The 20541-nt window shown below is 45.6% G+C and overlaps 1 protein-coding gene across 2 annotated transcripts; it reads right to left on the minus strand.

Moving 5' to 3' along the window:
• Positions 1-970: 970 nt before the first annotated feature.
• WDTC1 (WD and tetratricopeptide repeats 1) lies at positions 971-19882 on the minus strand. 2 transcript variants are annotated; one of them, XM_010170084.1, is made up of 15 exons: positions 19728-19882; positions 16982-17065; positions 16029-16075; positions 14637-14748; positions 14026-14213; positions 13187-13369; positions 12784-12878; positions 11409-11524; positions 10265-10340; positions 8401-8494; positions 6838-7011; positions 2897-3132; positions 2347-2515; positions 1733-1925; positions 971-1576 (listed from the first exon to the last, which is right to left on the minus strand). In XM_010170084.1, exons 1-15 carry the CDS (start codon positions 19833-19835, stop codon positions 1379-1381), a joined length of 2073 nt encoding a protein of 690 aa, XP_010168386.1. In that variant the 5' UTR covers positions 19836-19882; the 3' UTR covers positions 971-1378. The 2 variants fall into 2 exon arrangements, with proteins under 2 accessions (XP_010168386.1, XP_010168385.1); XM_010170083.1 differs by having other exon boundaries at positions 8401-8497.
• Between the last annotated feature and the right edge of the window lie 659 nt (positions 19883-20541).

Raw genomic sequence — 20541 nt, forward strand, 5'->3', positions numbered from 1 at the left:
ACATCTCACACCCCTGGGACCAAGGCTAGCATGTTCAGACCTTCAGCAGTAAGAGATACGAGACAGCGCAGAGCAGTTAAGATCTCCAGGGGCTCTTTGGTCTTAGTTGATAGTCCTAGAAAAAAAACAACCTCTTCGGATTCGGTTGTACCACAGCTGTGTAAGATCTATTTGATATTTAGTGTTTGGCAACTGCAAGAGGGGAAAAAAAACAGGGCTGCATGATACATGAGAGGAGGAGGAATGGAAGTACAGTGCTGCATTTCTAGGTGTACTCTGGGCTGTGCAGCCGGAGTCGGTGTGTGGAGAGCGGGAAGAGGAAGGAGGGTTCCTGAGAGGACCACTGATCCACCAGATATTACACCAACAATGAGGCAGAGCAGGCCCACCTTGGCCAAGACAGAGCAGCTGACTGCACAAAAACGCTGCTGTCTAAAAGCTCGAAACCTTAGTTACAACATCTACATGGTGGCAACGTTCTCAGCTCCAGCATGGGTGGCACGGAGAGGAGAAGGTGAATACAGCTACACGCATTTTGAGCGACAGAGGGAGAAACTCTGGGAAGAGTGCAGTTACCAGCCCCTTTCCTCAGTAGCTGTAGCTACGTGAGTCCTACGCCTCTGATCAGTCCTGCTCCCATTGCTGTCACCTTTCTCCATGGGTTCATAAACCACAGAAAGAAAGATCAGAGATGGGCAAGCACATCCTGCCCTGTTGAGCTGCACATACTCAGTGTCTTCACTGATTCATCAACTAAGACAGATGCCCAGGGACAAGACGAGCAATATCCAGTCCTTAATACAACACAGCTACATCTGGTGACAACATGTTGGAGATGGAAGCCAGAAGAAAGATGTTAACAGGACAAAACAGGTGTTTCATGGCCAACAACCCTAAACCAGGGGCCTCTAGACAGGCTGGTAGCACAAAAGCAGAGTCAAGCTTTCAAGACCAAGATCACTGCAGTAAATTCACTCCATAACCCCTGCCCTAGGTTTGTATTTTATTCAGGAATTTTAACATCCTCTCTGCAAATGCACGAATGCAGGCAACATCCCCCTGTACCAGATCATACAGCAGCTCTGGAAAAAAAAATCACCAGTTTACACTGCTTACAGACAACTCAAAGACCCCTGCTGGGACTAAATTCCACTAAAGGCAAACCCCAGACTGCACTGCCACGCTGCTCAGGAGCCTGACGGGAGAAGGAGGAAGTGGTGGTGATGGTTTAAAGAGACGGCCGCTCCTGCCCCTGACAGCTTGTCCTACTCTGTGCATAGTGCGAAACAGTGCAGTCATTCATCAGAGAAAGTTCAGGACCAAGGAAACTAGGTTCCCTTTCAGCCAAATAATTAGAGGAAGGAGAGGCAGTTCTGTTTTAGCTGGGCCGGCACTGGACTTGCCCCTCTGAGCTGTCTTCATCATCTGAACCTCCAGCCCCACCACTGGTCAGTCCTGTAATCCGGTACCCCATGTTCAGCAACATCACCTCCAGCGGGTCTGCGTTCATTCGTCTCTGGTTAGCTTGGGAAGCACCTTCCATGTCTACTACCACACGGCCATTAAGGGTTTCACTCTGCAAGACAAGAAGGGAGAGAAACTCAGCAAGGCAGCTCTAGGACCAAAGAGGGGCTGTTACTGCTGCTGCGACTCACAAGAGATCCCAGTAGGAAAGACCAGTGTGTGTGTTACATCTCATGACAACAAGATGCTCTTTTACCATGGCTCTTACCTCTGGCCTAGGGTTCCACAGTCGTACAACGGGGTCAATGCCGCTGGTGGCCAAGAAGCAGTAACTGGGATGAGGCTGGAGACAATTCACAATCGACTCGTCTCCCTGCAGCACTCTAACAAGGTTGGTGGTTTCTTTCTCCCAGATGAAGAAGGAGCCGTCATCTGACCCACTGACTATGTACTGTGCATTGCTAGGGTGAGAGGAGCAGAGACTGGAGATCACAGCTCAGAGCCAAAGCTAGTCTCTAGCAGACACGAGAACCTCAGTTGGCTTCTATAATCAGCAGGCTGCCACCCTCATGCTTATGGATCCAGATAAAGCTTTCTGTGTTGCTTCCCTCCATCCCCAGGATTCATGTTTTCAATCCCAAATGGCTTTTCTGAAACGCTAGCCCAACTGGGTCCTCTGTGCATCTGCTACTGAACCAGCGATTCATGCAGCCACACAAGGAGGAGGGTTTCTGTCAGCTTTTTCAACCCTGCAAACCAGTGTCAGCGTCATTTTATGAACAGTCACACGGGGCTACGCACGAGGCTTTATCCGACGGAAGAGAGCATTCTGCTGCTGCTCACACTCCTGTCCTGCATCCCTATTATGCTCTGCCAACGTACCTGCCAAAGAAATTGGCCTCTTTGATGTCTGTAGTAGTGTTACAGTGGCCACAATATCGGAATTTGTAGTCGTAGCTGCGTTCCCTCAGCACCATCTCATCCTCCGAGATGGAATCCTTGCGGCCTGTGGCTCGCAGCCGGATGGGGCCACCCGCTTTCTTGTCTTCAGCTGGAAAGACAACAGATTTCCCTCATCACAATTTAGAGAGGAACATGTTCCCAGCAAACAAAGCACTGTAGGAGACCCCAACGGTGTTAGAGAAGAGTTAAAGACAATGCCAGCAGGGAGCAGGGCTTAGAAGCACCAGCTTCCTTCCAGATTATCTCCTGGGTACATCAGACTCCTTTTATCATACTCTTGCTCAAGAGAAAACCGGGACCCAGGCGCAAGGAAAGAACAGGCTCAGGCCAGTTTTTGTGCGCAGTAACAATCAATCTCTCTCAGAAGTTGGAGCTTTACTTCAGAGGGGCAGTTTAAGGAGAAAATTCCTTGTCTGATTATTAGATTTTAGTATAACCTTGAAGAACATCACTGCACACTGGCACTCACCGTTATCGCTCTTGGAGAAGAGGGCAGCATTGATGTCTCTGTCTAGTGCATCGCAGGCACTGCTATGTGCTTGTTCTGGGAACTTCCCTTTAAAGTCATCCAGACATTCCAGTGCTTCTGCCACATACTTGAGTTCAAAGAGACAACGGGCAAGACGGAAATGGGCCTTCAGGTGGCACGGGTTCAAGGATATGGCCTTCAAGCAGTCTCTTAAAGCATCATAATGGTCCCCATCCCTGAAGAAAAGGCAGGGGTGGATTACACAGCCCAAGCACAAACAGCATACATTTTCCACTGCTGTTTCCTAGCCCTCCTTTCACTCCAAAGCTGCTTGTTTCCAGCTCTCTCTGTGCAAGCAGACACCCCACAAGCTCACGTACTAATAGCATTTGCTGTTTCCCAGGGGCACCATCTGACTAAGCCCAGCTTCTTGATTGCACCTCCCCACGTACAACAGGCAGCCCCGTAACGTGACCACACAGAGAAGCCCAGCAAGTCTTGACCTGCCATTTTAAATCCGACAGAGCAGAGCTGGCTGATAGAACACATTTAGGGAAGTCCTTTGAAGATGGAGGATGCACAAGCCCTCTGGCCAAGCAGACACAAGGCCTCTCCTGCAAGGCGAGTGGGGCCTCCTCAGAGCACGGCAGCTCACGCGTGCCCCTTGGTGGACACACGACGTGGCAGCATGTTTCCCTGCCCACAGCCACTTGTAGCCCTCAAGAAGGAGCTACAGAACCACCACGCTTCATAGCCCTGATAGACAAATATCTAAAGCAGCAGTCTTTTCTCACCTTTATAGGAAAAATCTTCAAGTTTTAGAAATAAAGCTTTATAGCAGACTGCTATCACAATCACAGAACCCCAGAATTGCCTGGTTTGGAAAAGATCTTTAAGCTCATCCAGTCCAACCATAAACCCAACACTGACCAGTCCCCTATGACTAACCCATGTCCCTCAGCACTATGTCTACATGACTCTTCAATCCCTCCAGGGATGGGGACTCCACCACTGCCCTGGGCAACCCCTTCCAATGCCTCAGAACCCTTTCAGCAAAGAAATTCTTCCTCACATCCCATCTCAACTGCCCTGGGCGCAACTGGAGCCCATTTCCTCTTGTCCTGTCCCTTGGTCCTTGGTTGAACAGACCCACCCCCACCTCTCTCCACCCTCCTCCAAGGGACTTGGACAGAGCCAGAAGGTCTCCCCTCAGCCTCCTTTTCTCCAGGCTCAACAACCCCAGTTCCCTCAGCCATGAACTCAGCACACTTGTGCTCCAGACCCTTCCCCAGCTCCGTTCCCTTCTCTGGACACGCTCCAGCACTTCCATGTCCTTCTTGGAGTGAGGGGCCCAACACTGAACCCAGCACTCGAGGTGCAGCAAATAATGGCTAATATAACAAGTATTTATATCCTGTTTACAGTTACTGGAGACTACACTTGATTTCCCTAAGCTCCATGGCTGTGGGAATAAGAACCTCTGCATGCTGCTATTCAGACTAACAGAGGCTGAGAAGTCAGCCAGGGCTGACATGCCTGGTGTACCAGCATCAAGCCTAAACTCTTCAGAGGCACCACAATCTGTCTTAAGAGAGTGCCAAGTCTCCATGTGATGGCTAATAATAATAATAATAATAATAATAATAATAGTAGAATACCTGGAACCTATGAGCACTGCACCTACCAAAGTCTGAAACAGTCCCAAGGGGACGGAGGTGAATTGCCCTGTACCTTCCACAGGGTGACAATTTTAGATGACATGGAGTCTTTGTCAGGGAAGAGCTGCTCCTGTGTCTCTGCCCATCAAAGGGAGCTCCAAATCTTTGGGTTACATGCTAAGCAGCACTTATTCAGTGCCACAAACTCATTCTGCAAACCGTTCATCCTACTGCTCCCTCCAGTCTAGGTGGATATTGGCCACTTATTACAGCTTGGTAGCACAGAAGGTGGAATGTCTTGTCCATGAGATCTGCAGCAGAGCAGAAGGAACATGGCTCTTGAGGGCTGTCTTTGCAGCACTGTGTCTGTGTTAATCAAGTTTATTCAGAGAAAGAGACAATGCAAGTTACCTGATATGATGACAGATGGGTGTCTCACATTTTCAGAGCTGATTGGGCTATTAGCTGCTTTGCCACCCTCCAAAATCCTTCAGCCTCAACTACCCAGTGTCAGACAGCCCAACAGACTGGTGTGAGAACGTACCCCTTGAGATGGAAAGCAGGCACTGACATCTCCCATTGTTACAGGTTTGACTCAGCTTGTGCAAAAATGCCCTAACTAGAAATCAGCTAAGTACTGTCAACACAGACTGCTAACAGCAATCTGGAGAGTGATGCAGTTGGCTCTTGTGAGCAAATTTGGAAAGGACAGCCTGAGAAGCCTGCAGAGTACGAGTAGCATCTTAAGGGAGATGAGCAAGGGGAGGTTAGGAAATTCCAGACCTTCCTTTTTTCTCAATCTCTCTGTTAGTCAGAGAATGAGGCCAAAGCAAGACCCACAGTGTTCTGCAGGGTGGCCTAGAGCTGTTCCTGCTCCAAACATGAAGGACACCTGAGAGATACAGAGTGGTTCAGCGTGGGTCACCATCCAACTGCTTCACCCTCCTTCTCAGAGACACCCCAGCCACCTTCTGCCATACACTAGCTGTTCCTAGCAGGAAAGTGCTCCATCTTTTCTGCACCTGAGAAGATAGCAGCTCAGTACTATTTAAATTCTAATCATTGCGTGCCACAGAAACCCATTGTGCATATATTTTCACATCTTCCTGCTACCAAAAACTGTAGCAAAGCACTAGCTGACACACAGAAAGGTTCAGATCTGCCAACATCCTTCGGGAAAAACGATTCCTATAAGAAAAATGTCATTCATGAGATCAGCACTCAGCTTCTGTCTTCCATTCCTTAATCCAAACCTATTGTTCTTCTCCCTCTGAACACTGAGGTCTTTTTGAGGCAGCTCCCAAATCTCTGCTATTGCAAAACAGCCAGTAGGCCAGTTACCAACAGTCACAACAACTGCTGGCTGCTCTTTATCTTGGCAAGAAGATGGGAGAATTCATACTGGGGATTTCAACAGGGAGAAGAGAAGGATATCCTCACAAAGCAAATGGAGATGAAGGACCACAGCTATTTTAAATATGTTAATGGCAACTCATGCTACTCAGTCCTGCTCTGCTCAAGGGGACAGATACTAAAATAACTCTGCTGTATCTTGCCGATGCAGCTCTGGTTGTTGGTCAGAAGATATTACCTACTACAGAGGCTAACAGCATATTTTGCAACAATTGAGACAGAACCTCCTTCAGACTCTGAGGCACCAGTTGCCACCTCCCCAGAATCCTCAAAGAGGTTTGTTTCCAGTCACGGGGAATGTGGGTTAACTGGAGTAACACAGGAACCACCAGGTCACATCTATCTGCAGTAGTAATTTCTTGGATAAAACAGCAACCAAAGCAACTCCAGGCAGGCCTACAACAATCTCATATAATGAGATATGAAGTTATAAAGCACAGTAACCATTACCTCATCTGTTGACAGCAGATTTAGAGCCATACTGTAATGCAGATCAGAACTATCCAAAGAAAAGCAAACACCCTTGGAGATACTCATAATGCTGTTACTCAGAAGTGGATTTTTGGTTTCTTTTTAAACAGGAAAGGAACAGAACATTACTCAGCATGCCAGTAGGCAAAAAGATGAGCTACTACCAGCTGTGTTTGCCTGTGTGGTATCTGTGACTGTAATTTCTCCAACACATACTGCTGTGCAATCCCCTTGTTCTGTGCCAGAGGTGACCCACCTACGGCTTGATCCACTGACCCCAACCCTGCTCTGCACACAGGGAAGCCAGGTGGACAGTGGACAAGGCAGCCACGGTACTCTGAAGTCAGGCACCAGCAGTGCCTGTGACACTCAACTCTCTGATATTCTCTGCTTCCTTACCACTTGCGCTTCATGTAGGCAGCAGCTCTGTTTCCATACAGCATGGCGTTGTTGGGGGCTTTCTGGACTGCTTTGCTGTATAGCTGGATGGCTTGAGTCCACAGCTGGCAAGCAAAGGCCTCGTTGGCTTGCTGCTTGATTCTCTCCAGATATGGAGGTAACTCCACCTGGGGACTGAAGGGAAAGAAGAAAGGAGCACAGGTAAGTCTCATATGCTAATGCTCTGCTAACTCCAGTTAAATGTCTGCAGGGTTTTGTTCTAGCTTAGCAAGTCCCAGCAAGCATTAGCTAATACCACAAGTTTTTAAAAAAGGCAGAAGAGACCCTGAACCTGAATAACCTGAATTTAAGAGGAAAGTTTCTTTTTGACCATCGTTTGACTATTTTCATTTTTTCTTTATATACAGACATACACTCAAAATTGAATAATGGGTATTTTAAGCATTGAATCCCTCAGACTTCACCAATACACCCTTGCTTTGACTCCATAAACAACATTTCCAATCCTCTTTCAGCAATGTATAACAGAATGCAATTTCAGAAGGAAATCAAGCATCTGGGTTCACAGGGCTGCACAAGGCCCGTGCTCAGCGACCCAAAATTCCAGCCACATCTCTGCTGCCGTGGTGGAGGGGCCATCTAGAGGAAACAAACTGAAAACATTCAACAAAGTGACTTTGGTAGAACCTAGACTACCCATATATGGTATTAAGCAACTGTGTCTTGACTTTTAACCACGTCTCATCAGCTGGAGGAAAAACAGTCAGCAAGATGTGTTTCAAGTCTGCTTCTGCTTCGCCACAACTGCATTTTGCTCTTAAAGAAAGAAAGCAGCAGGAACAATGGAAGAGGGCTCTCCATCTGTTCCTAGCTCACATGTGGACTGCAGAGTAATGACTCCAGTGTCGTTGTCATAAAGCAATTTTGGTCACTTCAGTTCAGTCTGCAGCAGGCAGGTGCCCAAAGGAAGTTGTAGGTTGCCCAACGAAGTTGTAGATGCCCCCTCCCTGGAAGTGTTCAAGGCCAGGCTGGATGAGGCTTTGAGCAACCTGGTCTAGTGGAAGGTGTCCCTGCTGATGGCAGGGGGGTTGGAACTAGATGATCTTTAAGGTCCCTTCCAATCCTAACCATGCTATGATATGATTCTATGATATGATTCTATAAAAACATGGCAAAGGGAAGCAAGGCTCCTTTGACCTGACAGCCTCTCCCATTTACCAAGACACAGTTCCTGCAGGTCAGGACATAACAACCACCCAGAACAACTAAGAACACCTTGCTTCCAGGCCTGAAAAGTAATTTCTTAGTTTTGTCTGCAGTCATTCATCATAATAGGGGAAAAATCCTCATGGACAACATGATGCTCTTGCCTGATCTGACTCTTGTTCATAGCCCACGCACCAGAAACAAAGACCTCCTCGGAGAGAGGCCACTTGACAATCAAATCAACACACCAACTGCATTTGCACTTCTCACCTTGTTTAGCAGCACCTAACTCTGGCAAGAGGAAGAGTACAAGAACAAAGCTGTAGGGCTTTCATGTAGGTACAGCTGTCCCCTTACCTCACATGTGCTCTTCCTTCAGACAAGCGGAAGCCATTGCTGTGGAGGTGGATGCCATTTGACACTCCATTGGTAGAGGTTTTTCCATTCTGCACTTCTGAAAGTTAGTAAAAAACAAACAAACAAAAAAATACATCCATGCTCAGTATCAATACAGATTATAGAAACTAGTATCTGAAGCCTCAGGGTTTTATTTTATAGCAGAGCCAAGCCAATGCTACAGCCCCACTCAGAGGAGAATTCACAAGCCCCATCTCCTCCAGCCACCTGGATTTGATTTAACTTCTTACATTTACTACAAAATCTCTGCAGTATCCTTGACAATACAACTCCAGAACAGAAAACCAGATACACATAGAACTAAGTACACACACACACACACAAACACAAAGGAGAGGGTAGCTTGAACTTAACTGCCTTCAGACTGAGTCTAGGCCATAATCGGAGTACCTCACTCATCACCAGAAGCCTGACATTTAAACTGCAGAAGTATTTAGTAACATCAGTAACTTTGTATTTTATATTCACTCAGATAAAGAATGATAGAGATAAGCTGTTGAACATTTAATAGAACAAGGAGGATGAGTAGAACCACTGGAGGAATTCAGTAAAGGAATTTCAGATGCTTTCTTCCTTTCATTCTTCTCTCACCCTACTGCTCAAGGAGCCATTAAAAGCTGAAGTAAGCCTCTGAAGATCATGCAGTCACATCATCTGCCATTTCTGTAGAAAACATTCAGCTAAAATCTTTACAAACTGCATTTATGTTGCAGCTGGGAGTGCTCCTGCGGCCATTTCACAGGATGGGAAACCAAGGACACTGTCCAACCTGTCTACTGAACTGCTCAGAGATTTCAGGGTGCAGAGATGTGCGTGCACATGAAGTTCAGCCTTTGTACTGATATCACCTTTTCAGAGCCTTTGCCTGAACTTTCTGTGCCTAACAGGGTGGAGTGTTTGCTGCAACCTCACCACTGTGAGCCTGTTCAAACGCTGTCCTGCCATTTAAAGCGTGACCTCACCAGATACCACAGTACAGATCACCCACATGCATTCAAGAAAGAAGAAAAAGGCAGGCAGGGCATATATTTGCTACCAGGATGTGAGTGTTAGATTAAGGCCTAAGGCACACATAGATCAAACTCTGCCAGAGTGCTCTGAGAACAGCGAAGGGGCTGAGCAGGGAACACTCCCTGATAAGAGTCAGCCTCTGCCCGAGGAATAACGCTGTAACCACTCACTGTGTACTTCCCTGCAATGTCTGTGTATAAACAGGCCATGTAAGAAAACAGGCCAGGAATAAAGAGGCTTTTGGATATACTTACTCATCAAATAAATGACTTTTTGATTCAACTATCTCACCACCAGCAGGGATATTAATGCCAGGCCAGATTCTTAGACTAGGGAAGAGATTGTTCTGTCTCCTTCCTAATGGGTGTATAAGGGGATAACAGATGTAGTCTACATTTTACTAATAAGTTTTAAAACAATAAAACCAATATACCCTTTCCAAGCCTGTTCACAAAGTTTTCCCCCTTAGTTGAAGACACAATACCAAGACCTTAATCACTTTATGAAGTCTACTTCATCCTTTCTGCACAGCTTTAAGCATTCTCCTTCGCTCGCACAGACACACACCTCTCACCAGCTCACTTTTCCCCTCAAGACACATGTTTTGTCACTCTGTAGAAGGGTTTTAGAACTCAAGGTACGAGCTGCACTGCAGAAACAGCCTAGCAACAGCTGTGCCCTACTTCATCTTCCTACTTCCTGCCCAGATTGGGCTGCAACCCTGAAAAGAGATTTGTGTAGTATGTGATTTCACTCTGCCTTCCACTCTCTTTGATGACAGCATCATACTTACCCCCTGAAGTATGGCACTTCTTGGGGAGGAGAAAAGTGTACGGTCGCTGTTTGTATGTTAGATCAAACAAATAGACCTAAGGAATGAAGAAAGAGAATTAAACAAAAACACTCAGTGAAACATAGATGCTCAAGTCACAGAAATAAAACAGGGCTAGATGGGTATATGGTTCCTCCTTTGAATTTTGCTCTTTCCAACTTCCTAACTGGGAATCTTCTTTATAGACAGGTACCCACAGGATGACAGCAGTACCAGCAGCATGGTCCATTCCAGCACTGGGTTCAGAAAGAATAATGCTGAGAAATAGGAGCCTCATCTTACTCAAGAGAAGAGCAAGTCCTCTCCACACCTACTGCTCAAATACCTTCAATTCCAATAAGATATTTTAACTATTAACACAGCAATCATGAAGAAATCAAACATTTACTGACAGAATAGAAGCAGTACACTAAACCAAGGCAAAAGCCTTTCTGAGATGAACCCAGGATTTCCTGAGAAATTTTGCAAGCAGCTCTGTGAAGCCCCAATTTAAAACTGCACTGGTATAGGAACTGACAGCCCAGATCAGACCTACAAGTCATCTAAGTCAGCACCTTTTTTTAAAGGGAATGAGTGTATGTGTGAGAAAGAGATCTGTAGAGGACAACCACAGAGTAACCTGCCCACAAGTGAAGTCCCTGCTTAATCCATGCTGATTAATCCTGTCAGGAGGATTTTCTCATTTCACTGATAGGCATTACAAAAGATCCATGAATATCACCCAGCGCTTGAAATTAAAGCAATCAATATTCCAGGTGAAGGCCTTTGCTTCTCTAAATTCCTTATTCATTAGATTCTATTACAGAAGCAGTTTGATGTTTCCAGAATGAGTTATGAATTCTTTTCTAGGTCAGCAAAGGTCAATTCTAAGACTTGTTTTTTTTCCCCCCTCCTCAATGTAGTTCAAGTTTGATCAGTGGTAGCATAACAAATAAATCCCTAATACCAAGCATTTAGTTTGAATGAATCAGAAAACAGTTTAAAATCAATCCTACTAGCCACAGAGAAGTTCTATACTTGTTTTCAAGAATGCACAACAGCATATGGTGACCAAACACAATGGCATGTTATGAAGCATTCCAGCAAACTTGAGCTGTCTTCTTACCTGCTCCCCTCCCATGTTGACTAAGAGCTCAGTGCCATCGGGACTGAAGGTGACATATGTGGCCACCAGAACTCTCAGCCGGTTGTTGTAGTCTGGAAGCTTCACTGGAAGGTGCCCTGTGGAGAGAAGAGGTTCGTACATATCAGTACAACTAGTAACTGCTGTCTTTGTCCTACTCTAGCTGTTCCCTTTTACAAGGGGTTGTTAGGAGAGCAATGTCAGGAAGCACAAGGCACCTAAGTGATCTTCCATTTCCAACTGCTGTTTATCAAATCCTTCCACCAGCCACCAAGACACACAGATGTGCAAAGCTGCCTTTTCACAACTTCTAGGTATCAATTCTGCAAGGCAGAATTCTTGGGACTGCTTGAGCACATCCAAAATCCAGGAATGAATGCCTTGGCTTGGGTTTAGGGATGATGTGGAGCAGTTAACACAGCCAGGCTCATAAGGAAAATGGAGATCCTGCATTTTGTTGTTGACCAAATGCTCCTATTGTTTTCCCCTGTGCCATCTGAATCTAAGGAATTCTTTCTTCTCCATAGGAAGAGAAGACTGGATTATAAAGAGCTTGCTAACAATGAACTCTGCAGAACCCAGCGAATCTCAAGTTTTAGGGATTCACTACGGATTTGGCTTCTGTGATTTGCGACCATCTGCACACAAATACCTCCATCTTCAACCCTCTAATCAGGTTTCCTTATTAAAGCCCTTAGCACAATCAAACCAAGACTCCTAAATATTCAGCTCACACACAGGTTCTTTTGCTTCAGACAGCAGATGTGTTGCATGACCAATTCAAGGGACCTAAGAAATCCTCTAGTGGGACTCATCAGAAGCAAGACTGTCAAAACTGGTCTGCTGCACCTGCTGGTCTAAGATACTTTCAAACAAGCCCAAACATTTGGGGGGGGAAAAGATAGTAAACAATGAGCATTAGAGAAGAATGTTATCTAGATTTCCCAGATACTGCATTGCTGATTCTTCATCTTCAGGATGAAGACAAGCCACTTCTCTTCTGTGCCAAAAAGATTTTGAACAGCAGCCTTGCTGGGATCAGTTCCAGGAGAAAACCTATAGTGCCCAGGTTATCCAATCCTTGACTCTCCAATAGAAGTGGCAAAAAGACAATTACACTAGACAAGAAGAAGGGCAGCTCAGCAACACGAGCCACTGCCAAATCAGGGAAAGTGGGCAGGTAACATAAGCAACAATTCACAGCATAGAAGTGAAATAAACTGAAATTCCATGGAACATTTCTCTATCAGAGAAGAACTCTTCTGGTTTCTTATGTGATGGGTAGAACTCCGCTTCTTCAGGCATTAGCTGAGAAGTCCTATCACTTAAAAGTCACCCCCAGCAGAGGTCCCAGTACCTGCCACGTAGTACTGTGCCGCACCGTCCGGGAGGGGTTTCTGTCGGTCGCAGAACGTGTGTACTCCAGCTGAAGGACTCTGCTTCATGCTTTTTCTAGGCAGAAAGAAGAATAACTTTACAATCACAGCATTCAACTACTGGAAGTCTGATCTACGCTGACACTTCTTGTTCACACACAAGGGCAAGGCCTCATGCCCATACAGCGGGGCAGTCACAAGCCTGCCTCACACCACCCCAGTGTCCTCACACAGCTCAAAAAGACTGTGGTGATAGAAAAGTCTGGGTAAAACTGCACAGTGAGACAGGCGAGTGCCAGCTCATTGCAACTCCCCCTTCCCACCAGAGCCTTGAACAGATTTCTGTACAGCTCACATCTGCCCAGAGAAGCCAGGTGCCATTACCTGTGGTTGTGGATCATGCGTATGTCGTAGAGCCGCACGAAGGGGCCACTTGCCCCTACTGCTAAGTAGTTGTTATCTTGGGGGTTGACGGTCAGGCATTTGGCCTCCACCAGCTGCCCGCAGTACTCTGTCAGGTCTATCAGGACCTCTGACCGTTTGCTGTTCTCTCGCAGATCGTACTGTCTGCAAAGGGAAGAGAGAGTCAGGCAATCCCTGTCACTAGATAACAGAGGCAGTGATAAGAGAGAGGTTAGTTTTCCATGGTGACCAACTGAAGACCACTCAAAGCAGCACATTTATACTGACCTATGTTTAATTACCTGGCTTGTGCGTGAAGAAATTAGAGCAACAGTTATTTGTGCCACAGGTGGTTACTGGAAGCACCTCAGTTCAATAAACACTAGGCCTCAATATCAGGATAACCACTAAAACCAGCTCTGTAACGTGCACAGAATTATTCAAGTTCCAAATTAAACTCTAAGTCATGACCTCACAGTAGCTCATATGAAAAGTGGAACAGACTCTCACAATAACATTACTCGTTTAAGAGTCTTGATGATTCTGGAGGGAAACATCACTCAGTGTTGTATCTCCCTTCCATTTGACATGGCTGTTCCTTTCTTGACCTCCCTTTTCAGTGGGAGAAAACAGAGGAGCTGAGGACAGTATTTATCAGAGGAGTCTACATTTCAAGATGAATCCTTTCAGTTTCAGGAAAGGGAGAGATTAGCTTAAGCTCTTTAGTATAGAGACAGTCTCTCTTCAGATCTGCACGTAGTACATACAGCAATGGATCCTAATCCAATTAATTTTGGGGCAGAACAATGAGAGTTCTGTACCTGATTAGCCCGTCTTCTGCCGCACTCCAGAAGGTGTTAGGCCACATGGGAGCCGTGGCAATCCGCTTAACTCTGTTGGTGTGATCTCCAAACATGTGGATGGTCTCCTTGACAGTCAAGTCATGGACATGCACCTTGGAATCTGCAGCTCCCGTGATGAGGATCCGATCCCCTGAATGCGGTAAGAACTGTGGGAGAGAGATTTGATATTCAAAGCTGAGAAGCGCTGAGGCTGCTCACACAGACATCACTGAGCTGTCCTGGCAGGTCACAGAGCAGCTTACTTTAGGAACATAGGATGACCCACATTATTACCTACATCACACATATGCCAGTGAGCAACTCAAGAGTCACCAGCTACCCCAGCACACACAATGATCTCTTCATCACACATCCCAATGTGCTACAACCATCTCCTTTGACTTCAAAGAGAGAATGAGATAAGCCTGGGAGCAGGTATTACATTTAACACAATTTTTTCTCAATATTAGAAATATTCAATTATTTGGGGAGGGAAACTGCTTTCAGGAAAATCTTTCCCAACAAGGATCTATTCTCTTGCTGCCCAGGTTGCTGATTTTGTTAGCTGTTCATTCCTTCTAACCACATACCTTGACAGAAAAGATGTTTGCAGTATGTCCTGTGTGCATAGAAAGAAGTTTCTTGTGGTGTAGAGGATCCCAGACAATGGTATGCTGGTCATCAGAGCCAGAGGCCAACAAGCTAAAAGAAACAGAAGAGCAGTATGCATCATGTATTTTTCTATTCTAAGCTGTGACCCATTTCTTAGAGTGGTTTGACCACAGACAGCCATTAAGTTAATTCAGCTCTAAGAAGCCCACTTCCTCTCTCTTTTCTCAGCTACGTGCTCTTGTTGCTCCCCATACACCAATCCATTCAGCCAGTTCAGGGAGCTAAACCAGCCAAATATCAACTCCCCAGAAAATAAAGCGACTGTTTTGCTTTGGTTTAGCTCATTGAACCAGCTCACCACAGATTCAGATGGCACAGGGGAAAACAATAGGAGCATTTGGTCAACAACAAAATGCAGGATCTCCATTTTCCTTATGAGCCTGGCTGTGTTAACTGCTCCACATCATCCCTAAACCCAAGCCAAGGCATTCATTCCTGGATTTTGGATGTGCTCAAGCAGTCCCAAGAATTCTGCCTTGCAGAATTGATACCTAGAAGTTGTAAAAAGGCAGCTGGGCACATCTGTGTGTTTTGATGGGCTCATTTAGTGATTCACAGACTGCTTTTTAAGTATAGGGTGTGGCAGCGATACTGCAAGGTGCTGTTTGCCTTCTACATCTATCTTCAGGTGAAGCAAAAGAATTTGACATTTGCAGCTATCAGCTCTTAAAACTTATTTCCTTGTAGCCAGATCTCTTCCAAGCACATGCAATTTTCCACTGGTAAATAATTCTGAAGAGTATCAGACAGCAGACTGTGGATGTTCTAAGAAGCACATCAAGAAATATACGTTCTTCCTTCCATACAGTTATTTCTCATGCAGATACTCTTTATTCCACTTGGTTAACAGAAATGCTCTTTACATTTAGTTTCTCTCTAAAGCTGCAGAGGGTTAAATGTTCTCCCTCCCTCTCTTATATATTTGTCCCCCAGCAGAAGCTTTTAACGCAGGGTGAAGGGGGTGGGGAAGTGTCACTACCAGCTGGGTAAATCCTAAAGATCCAGTATAATCCATAATACCACTTAAGAGAAGAGAAGCAGCCTTCAATCTCCACTTCTTAGTCTGACCACTTCCCTTCTGAACTCACTAAAGGGGCATTTCTAATAATATCCAGCTATATTAAAAAAAAAAAAACAAAACAAAGCTTCTTTGGAAGTGTGATCTCTACTACAGTTCAAAACTTTGAGCTTGAGCTCCACTTTACTAGGAATGGAAAGCAGCTGCTTAGGATAAGATGACCTACATCCTACTCTTGGGAGAACCTGGGGTTATCAGTTTGTTGATCCCCAGAATCAAGCCACATACTTACTCTCCTTTTTCATTCCACTCTAGACAGTTGACACACCCAGAGTGACCCTGAGGAGAAAAAAAAAAAGGGAAGATGGTATTACACAAACTTCAGACTTATCAGAGTTGTTCTAAGACAAGGACACAGCAAGCTCCCCACATATAACAACTTGTTCCAATACAAGCAGATTTTTTTATTCCAACCCTGCAAAAAAATCCACTCACATGGCAGATAAAGTACCTCCAGAAAAGACCGACATGCTATAGCAGTTGGGGTAGAAAAGGCAAAATGAAACAAACAAAAAAAACAACCCTGTAGTGGTGGATAAAATGGCAGTTTAGTCTCAGAGGCTACAGATGAAATCCTGCTGTACACACGGAAAGGTGACTTTGCTTCAAAAGCCCTTGGCTAGGCTGACAAATTACATGTACAGGTTCTCTGGGAATGCAGGGAAAATGCACTTTTGATAACTCTTTTAGAAGCACCTTGCTGCTGGGTGACTGTATCATCCATCTTCATCCAAATTAACCAACAACTGTACCAGCAAAGACTAGGGGAGCATTGAGGAGCATTTGGTATGGGAGATGTAATTGAAAAGAGGGACAAAAGAATCCTTTCCTGCCTGAAACCAAGATACTCTTAAGATTTTTTTAAGCTGTGTCAGACTGCAATATAACAACCTCTTCTTCAGCATTAGAGCTGAGCATCTTGAACCACTGGCAATCGCCTTCTTCCAGCACTGCTGTTGGGATTAGCTGATACGCACCCGTTAAAGGCTCGCTCGTAGGTGCATTAGGTAACGCAGACAGCTCACACAACATCTCACTGAGCTATTCCTGGCTCTAATGCAGTTTAGGAGACTAAGTAATCAGTATCTATCCCATACAGGAGAGAGACACTCCCATACGCTGGCCTTGCTGTGGTAAGCTGTACAACAAGCAGCTCAGTTTGCTCTTTAAACGCTGCTCACTTACCTGCAGTTCTGCTTCTAGGCCCAGGCGTCGAATGAACGGGTCGGTGACGTGATAGTGGCGTTCAAAGCCCAGCACACCCCTCTCCTGCACGAGGCAAACAAGAGCCACACTGACTACAACAAACAAAACATTCCTTCTTCCCTCTAAGAGAAGATTCAAGAATTTTAAAAATCAAGCAGGGACTTTGCCAGATATTGGGGTGTTTATAGCACCAGGTACCTGTCCCGTAGTAGGGAGATACTGTTTGCATCATCTCCAGGTGGGCAGTTTATAATCCTTACCCCTGAATTGGTTTAAAATGATGTTTATCTAATTGCCAGGCTCCAGCTAGGTAGCCAAGACAAGGTTGGAGAGACCCACACTAAGACAGAGTATGTTGCCTACTTTGGGCCAGAAACAGAAGATAGAGAAGAGGCTGAGCGAGCTGGGACTGTTCAGCCTGGAGAAGAGCAGCCTGAGAGGGGATCTGATCAATGTCTGTGAATATCTGAAATGTGGGGGCCAAATGGATGGGGCCGGGCTCTTCTCGGTGGTGCCCAGTGACAGGACAAGGGGCAATGGGCACAAACTGGAACATCACAAGTTCCAGACAAACTTAAGGAGAAATTTCTTTCCAGTGAGGGTGCCGGAGCCCTGGGACAGGCTGCCCAGAGAGGGTGTGGAGTCTCCATCTCTGGAGATGTTCAAACCCACCTGGACACTTTCCTGTGCAACCTGCTGTAGGGAACCTGCTTTGGCAGGGGGGTTGGACTGGATGATCTCCTGAGGTCCCTTCCAAACCCCACTGTTCTGTGATTCTGTGAAGAGCTTGGGAATGCCCATCATTATCCCTTGGCAAGGATTTCGGAAGCAACTCACTCCTGAGCACTGCAATGCTAGACCACAGCTGCTCAGGAGAAGTCTGCCATCACACAGAATCCATCCTAAAGCACCACCACCACAGGGCAAAGTACTGGGGAAGGTAACTGGACAGCATCCTTTAGAGATGGCTTCTTTCATCAGAAATGGAGCAGGAGCACGTAGCTGCAGCACCACAGCACAGCCTGTTCTACAGGGATGAGAACAGCTGCCACAGAACTGCGTCAGTACAAATGAAGGTGAAGAAAAGCAGGACAGTTGTTTCCCCTGTGATCTCACCGGGTTCACAGATGCATTAGCAGATGGCTTCCACGAAAGAAGGCCAACTGCAGAGGCAGGCTTGAAGAAAAGGGAATGCAAGTCATATTTTGGATGGAACATCTAAAGTCCGAGGAGATTCCTTCCTAGGACCTGCTCCAGTCTTGGTCCTGCCCCACGCCATGCTATAGTCAGGAGAAGACAGCTTAAGCCTTCGTTATCTCCATTTATAGATGAGAACACTGATGTCAAAAATGACACTGATGGGACTAGGAACACGTTAGCACCACAGAGCAGACACAAAGAACGAGCACGCTACATTACATGTAATTAAATGTTCGTTAAGTAACAAACTCCACACAACAAAAGCTATTTGCAAACAAGACGGAGACAGATATAAGGGGATCGGAGGAAAAATAAAACAAACTTGGGGTTTTTTGTAGTAACTTCCATTAAAATCTTCAAAGCCCTTGATATATTTTACAGCTAGCATTCCCGAAACACTGCTAGGCCCAGTGCAAGGTGCTGCAGTTATAATTGCCTTGCTACTGCAACCTCAGTGGCTTTGTGAGGTCTGTGCAGGAGGATATTGCTTTTCCTACAAGGAACTGTCAGACTTAGCAACCTTCCCAAGGTCACACATGAAAGTCTAACAGAGCAGACAGTGTGAAAAAGTCCCAGGCTAACGCTGTAACCACAGAAACATCCTTTCCTTGTTAGAGCAGCAACAGAAATCTTTGCACGTGGATTAAATGACAAGCTTCTCATGCAAAGTTTGGTACCAAACTGCAAAGTGAAGTGAGCATTCAAGCTCCTAGTTCCTTATTCCAGCCACTACTTTTGTGAATGCTGATTACCAGCAAAGCTGCAAATGATTTAAGGCTTCTGAGTCCAAGTAATAATTGCCTATTGTGTCTGCTGCAGCTACTCCTTTCACGTTGGGAGATATTTCACAAACGCAGCCATCAGATGACTGATCCAACCACCGTGGAAGTTTTTCCCCCCACACAAAGGAAGCAAACACACCACTCTTTAAAGAGAGAGACAGAAAGAGACTGAGACGGAGATCATTAGCTTGACTACAGTCAGAAAATACCTTTGATGGCAAGATCACACGAAGAGAACACACAAAGCAGCAGACAGAAAACTCATGAGGGAAGCTAGCTAAGGGCCCTTGATGGTGCCCAAACACAAGTTGACAGATTTCTCTCTTCCAAAGGAACAGACCTGCTGATGTCAAACTAGCACAGTGTGCTCCTGCTAGGGAGAAGAACTGTATCCCTGTTATGCCATACTTCATCCCAGCTCTTCATTAAGGACATTTCCTTCTCTGGAGACATTCAAGACCTGCCTGGACGCCTTCCTGTGTGATCTCATTTAGGTTCCTGCTCTGGCAGGGGGATTGGACTGGATGATCTTTTGAGGTCCCTTCCAATCCCCAATATTCTGTGATTCTGTGATAGGTCTTGGGTGTTTGTTCTCCTAAGCTTCCTATACAGCTTATCAATACCTAAATAGCAGAGATGTTTTCAGAAGTAAAGGCAACAACATGAGTATTTCCCAATCCGGTGTGAACGTTGATTCTCTATCTGCTCTCCACCCAACACGTGAAAACTTGGCTAACACATACCTTGATCTGTCTGTGGATGATGTCTCTGGTAATGTTTGCTTTTGCCATCTTCTTGCAATGGGGCAGACGAAAAGAAGCTATGGGAAGAGCTGCTGTGCATCCAAGCATGCCAGCAGAGCAAAGATCCACACTAAGGGCATTTAATTACCTGCAGGACAGAAGAGGGAGGGAACAAAGCCAGGCATACAGACATTATTAGGCCATTCACATACAATATTAAATCATTTTATTCCTAAAAATAGCAGTGGCTAAGGATTGAAAAGTTTTGGGTAAAGGCTCCTGGAAGAAACTCAGGGTGAGAAGGAACAATAGGAGACTGAAGAACACCAGGCTTAAGAAGTCACCTCTAGTTCATGGAGAAATTTGCAATGAGTAGAGCTCCAGGACTACACCAGCCTAGAAAGGATGTGATGTTTCTACACCAGCAAAGACCCTGCAAGTCCAGATGAGCACCCTGTGTCACAGCCTGCCTCCCACCATTACATGTCCATGCACCTCAAATCCCACTTTTCCCAGTCTGCAACCAGCAGACTCACTATATTGTGAATAAACAAGGCATTGATATTTTAGCCACCTCTTCTTTCTCATTTACTACATTTCATTATCAGCTAAAAAAACCCCAAAACCACAAAAAAACCCAAAGAAAAGAGCATAAATGTTCCTTAGAAATCACAACAGCTCACCATCAGGTGACACAATCATCTGAACATCCAACTACGTTAGCAATAGAAAAGGGGAGATCGTTTAAAGTTGTATTTCCAGGAGAAATTCGAGTTTTCCATGCCCTTAATGGAGTTCCATATTTAATGCACTA

This window comes from Antrostomus carolinensis, unplaced genomic scaffold (assembly GCF_000700745.2).
Source record: "Antrostomus carolinensis isolate BGI_N321 unplaced genomic scaffold, ASM70074v2 scaffold41546, whole genome shotgun sequence".
NCBI lineage: Eukaryota > Metazoa > Chordata > Aves > Caprimulgiformes > Caprimulgidae > Antrostomus > Antrostomus carolinensis.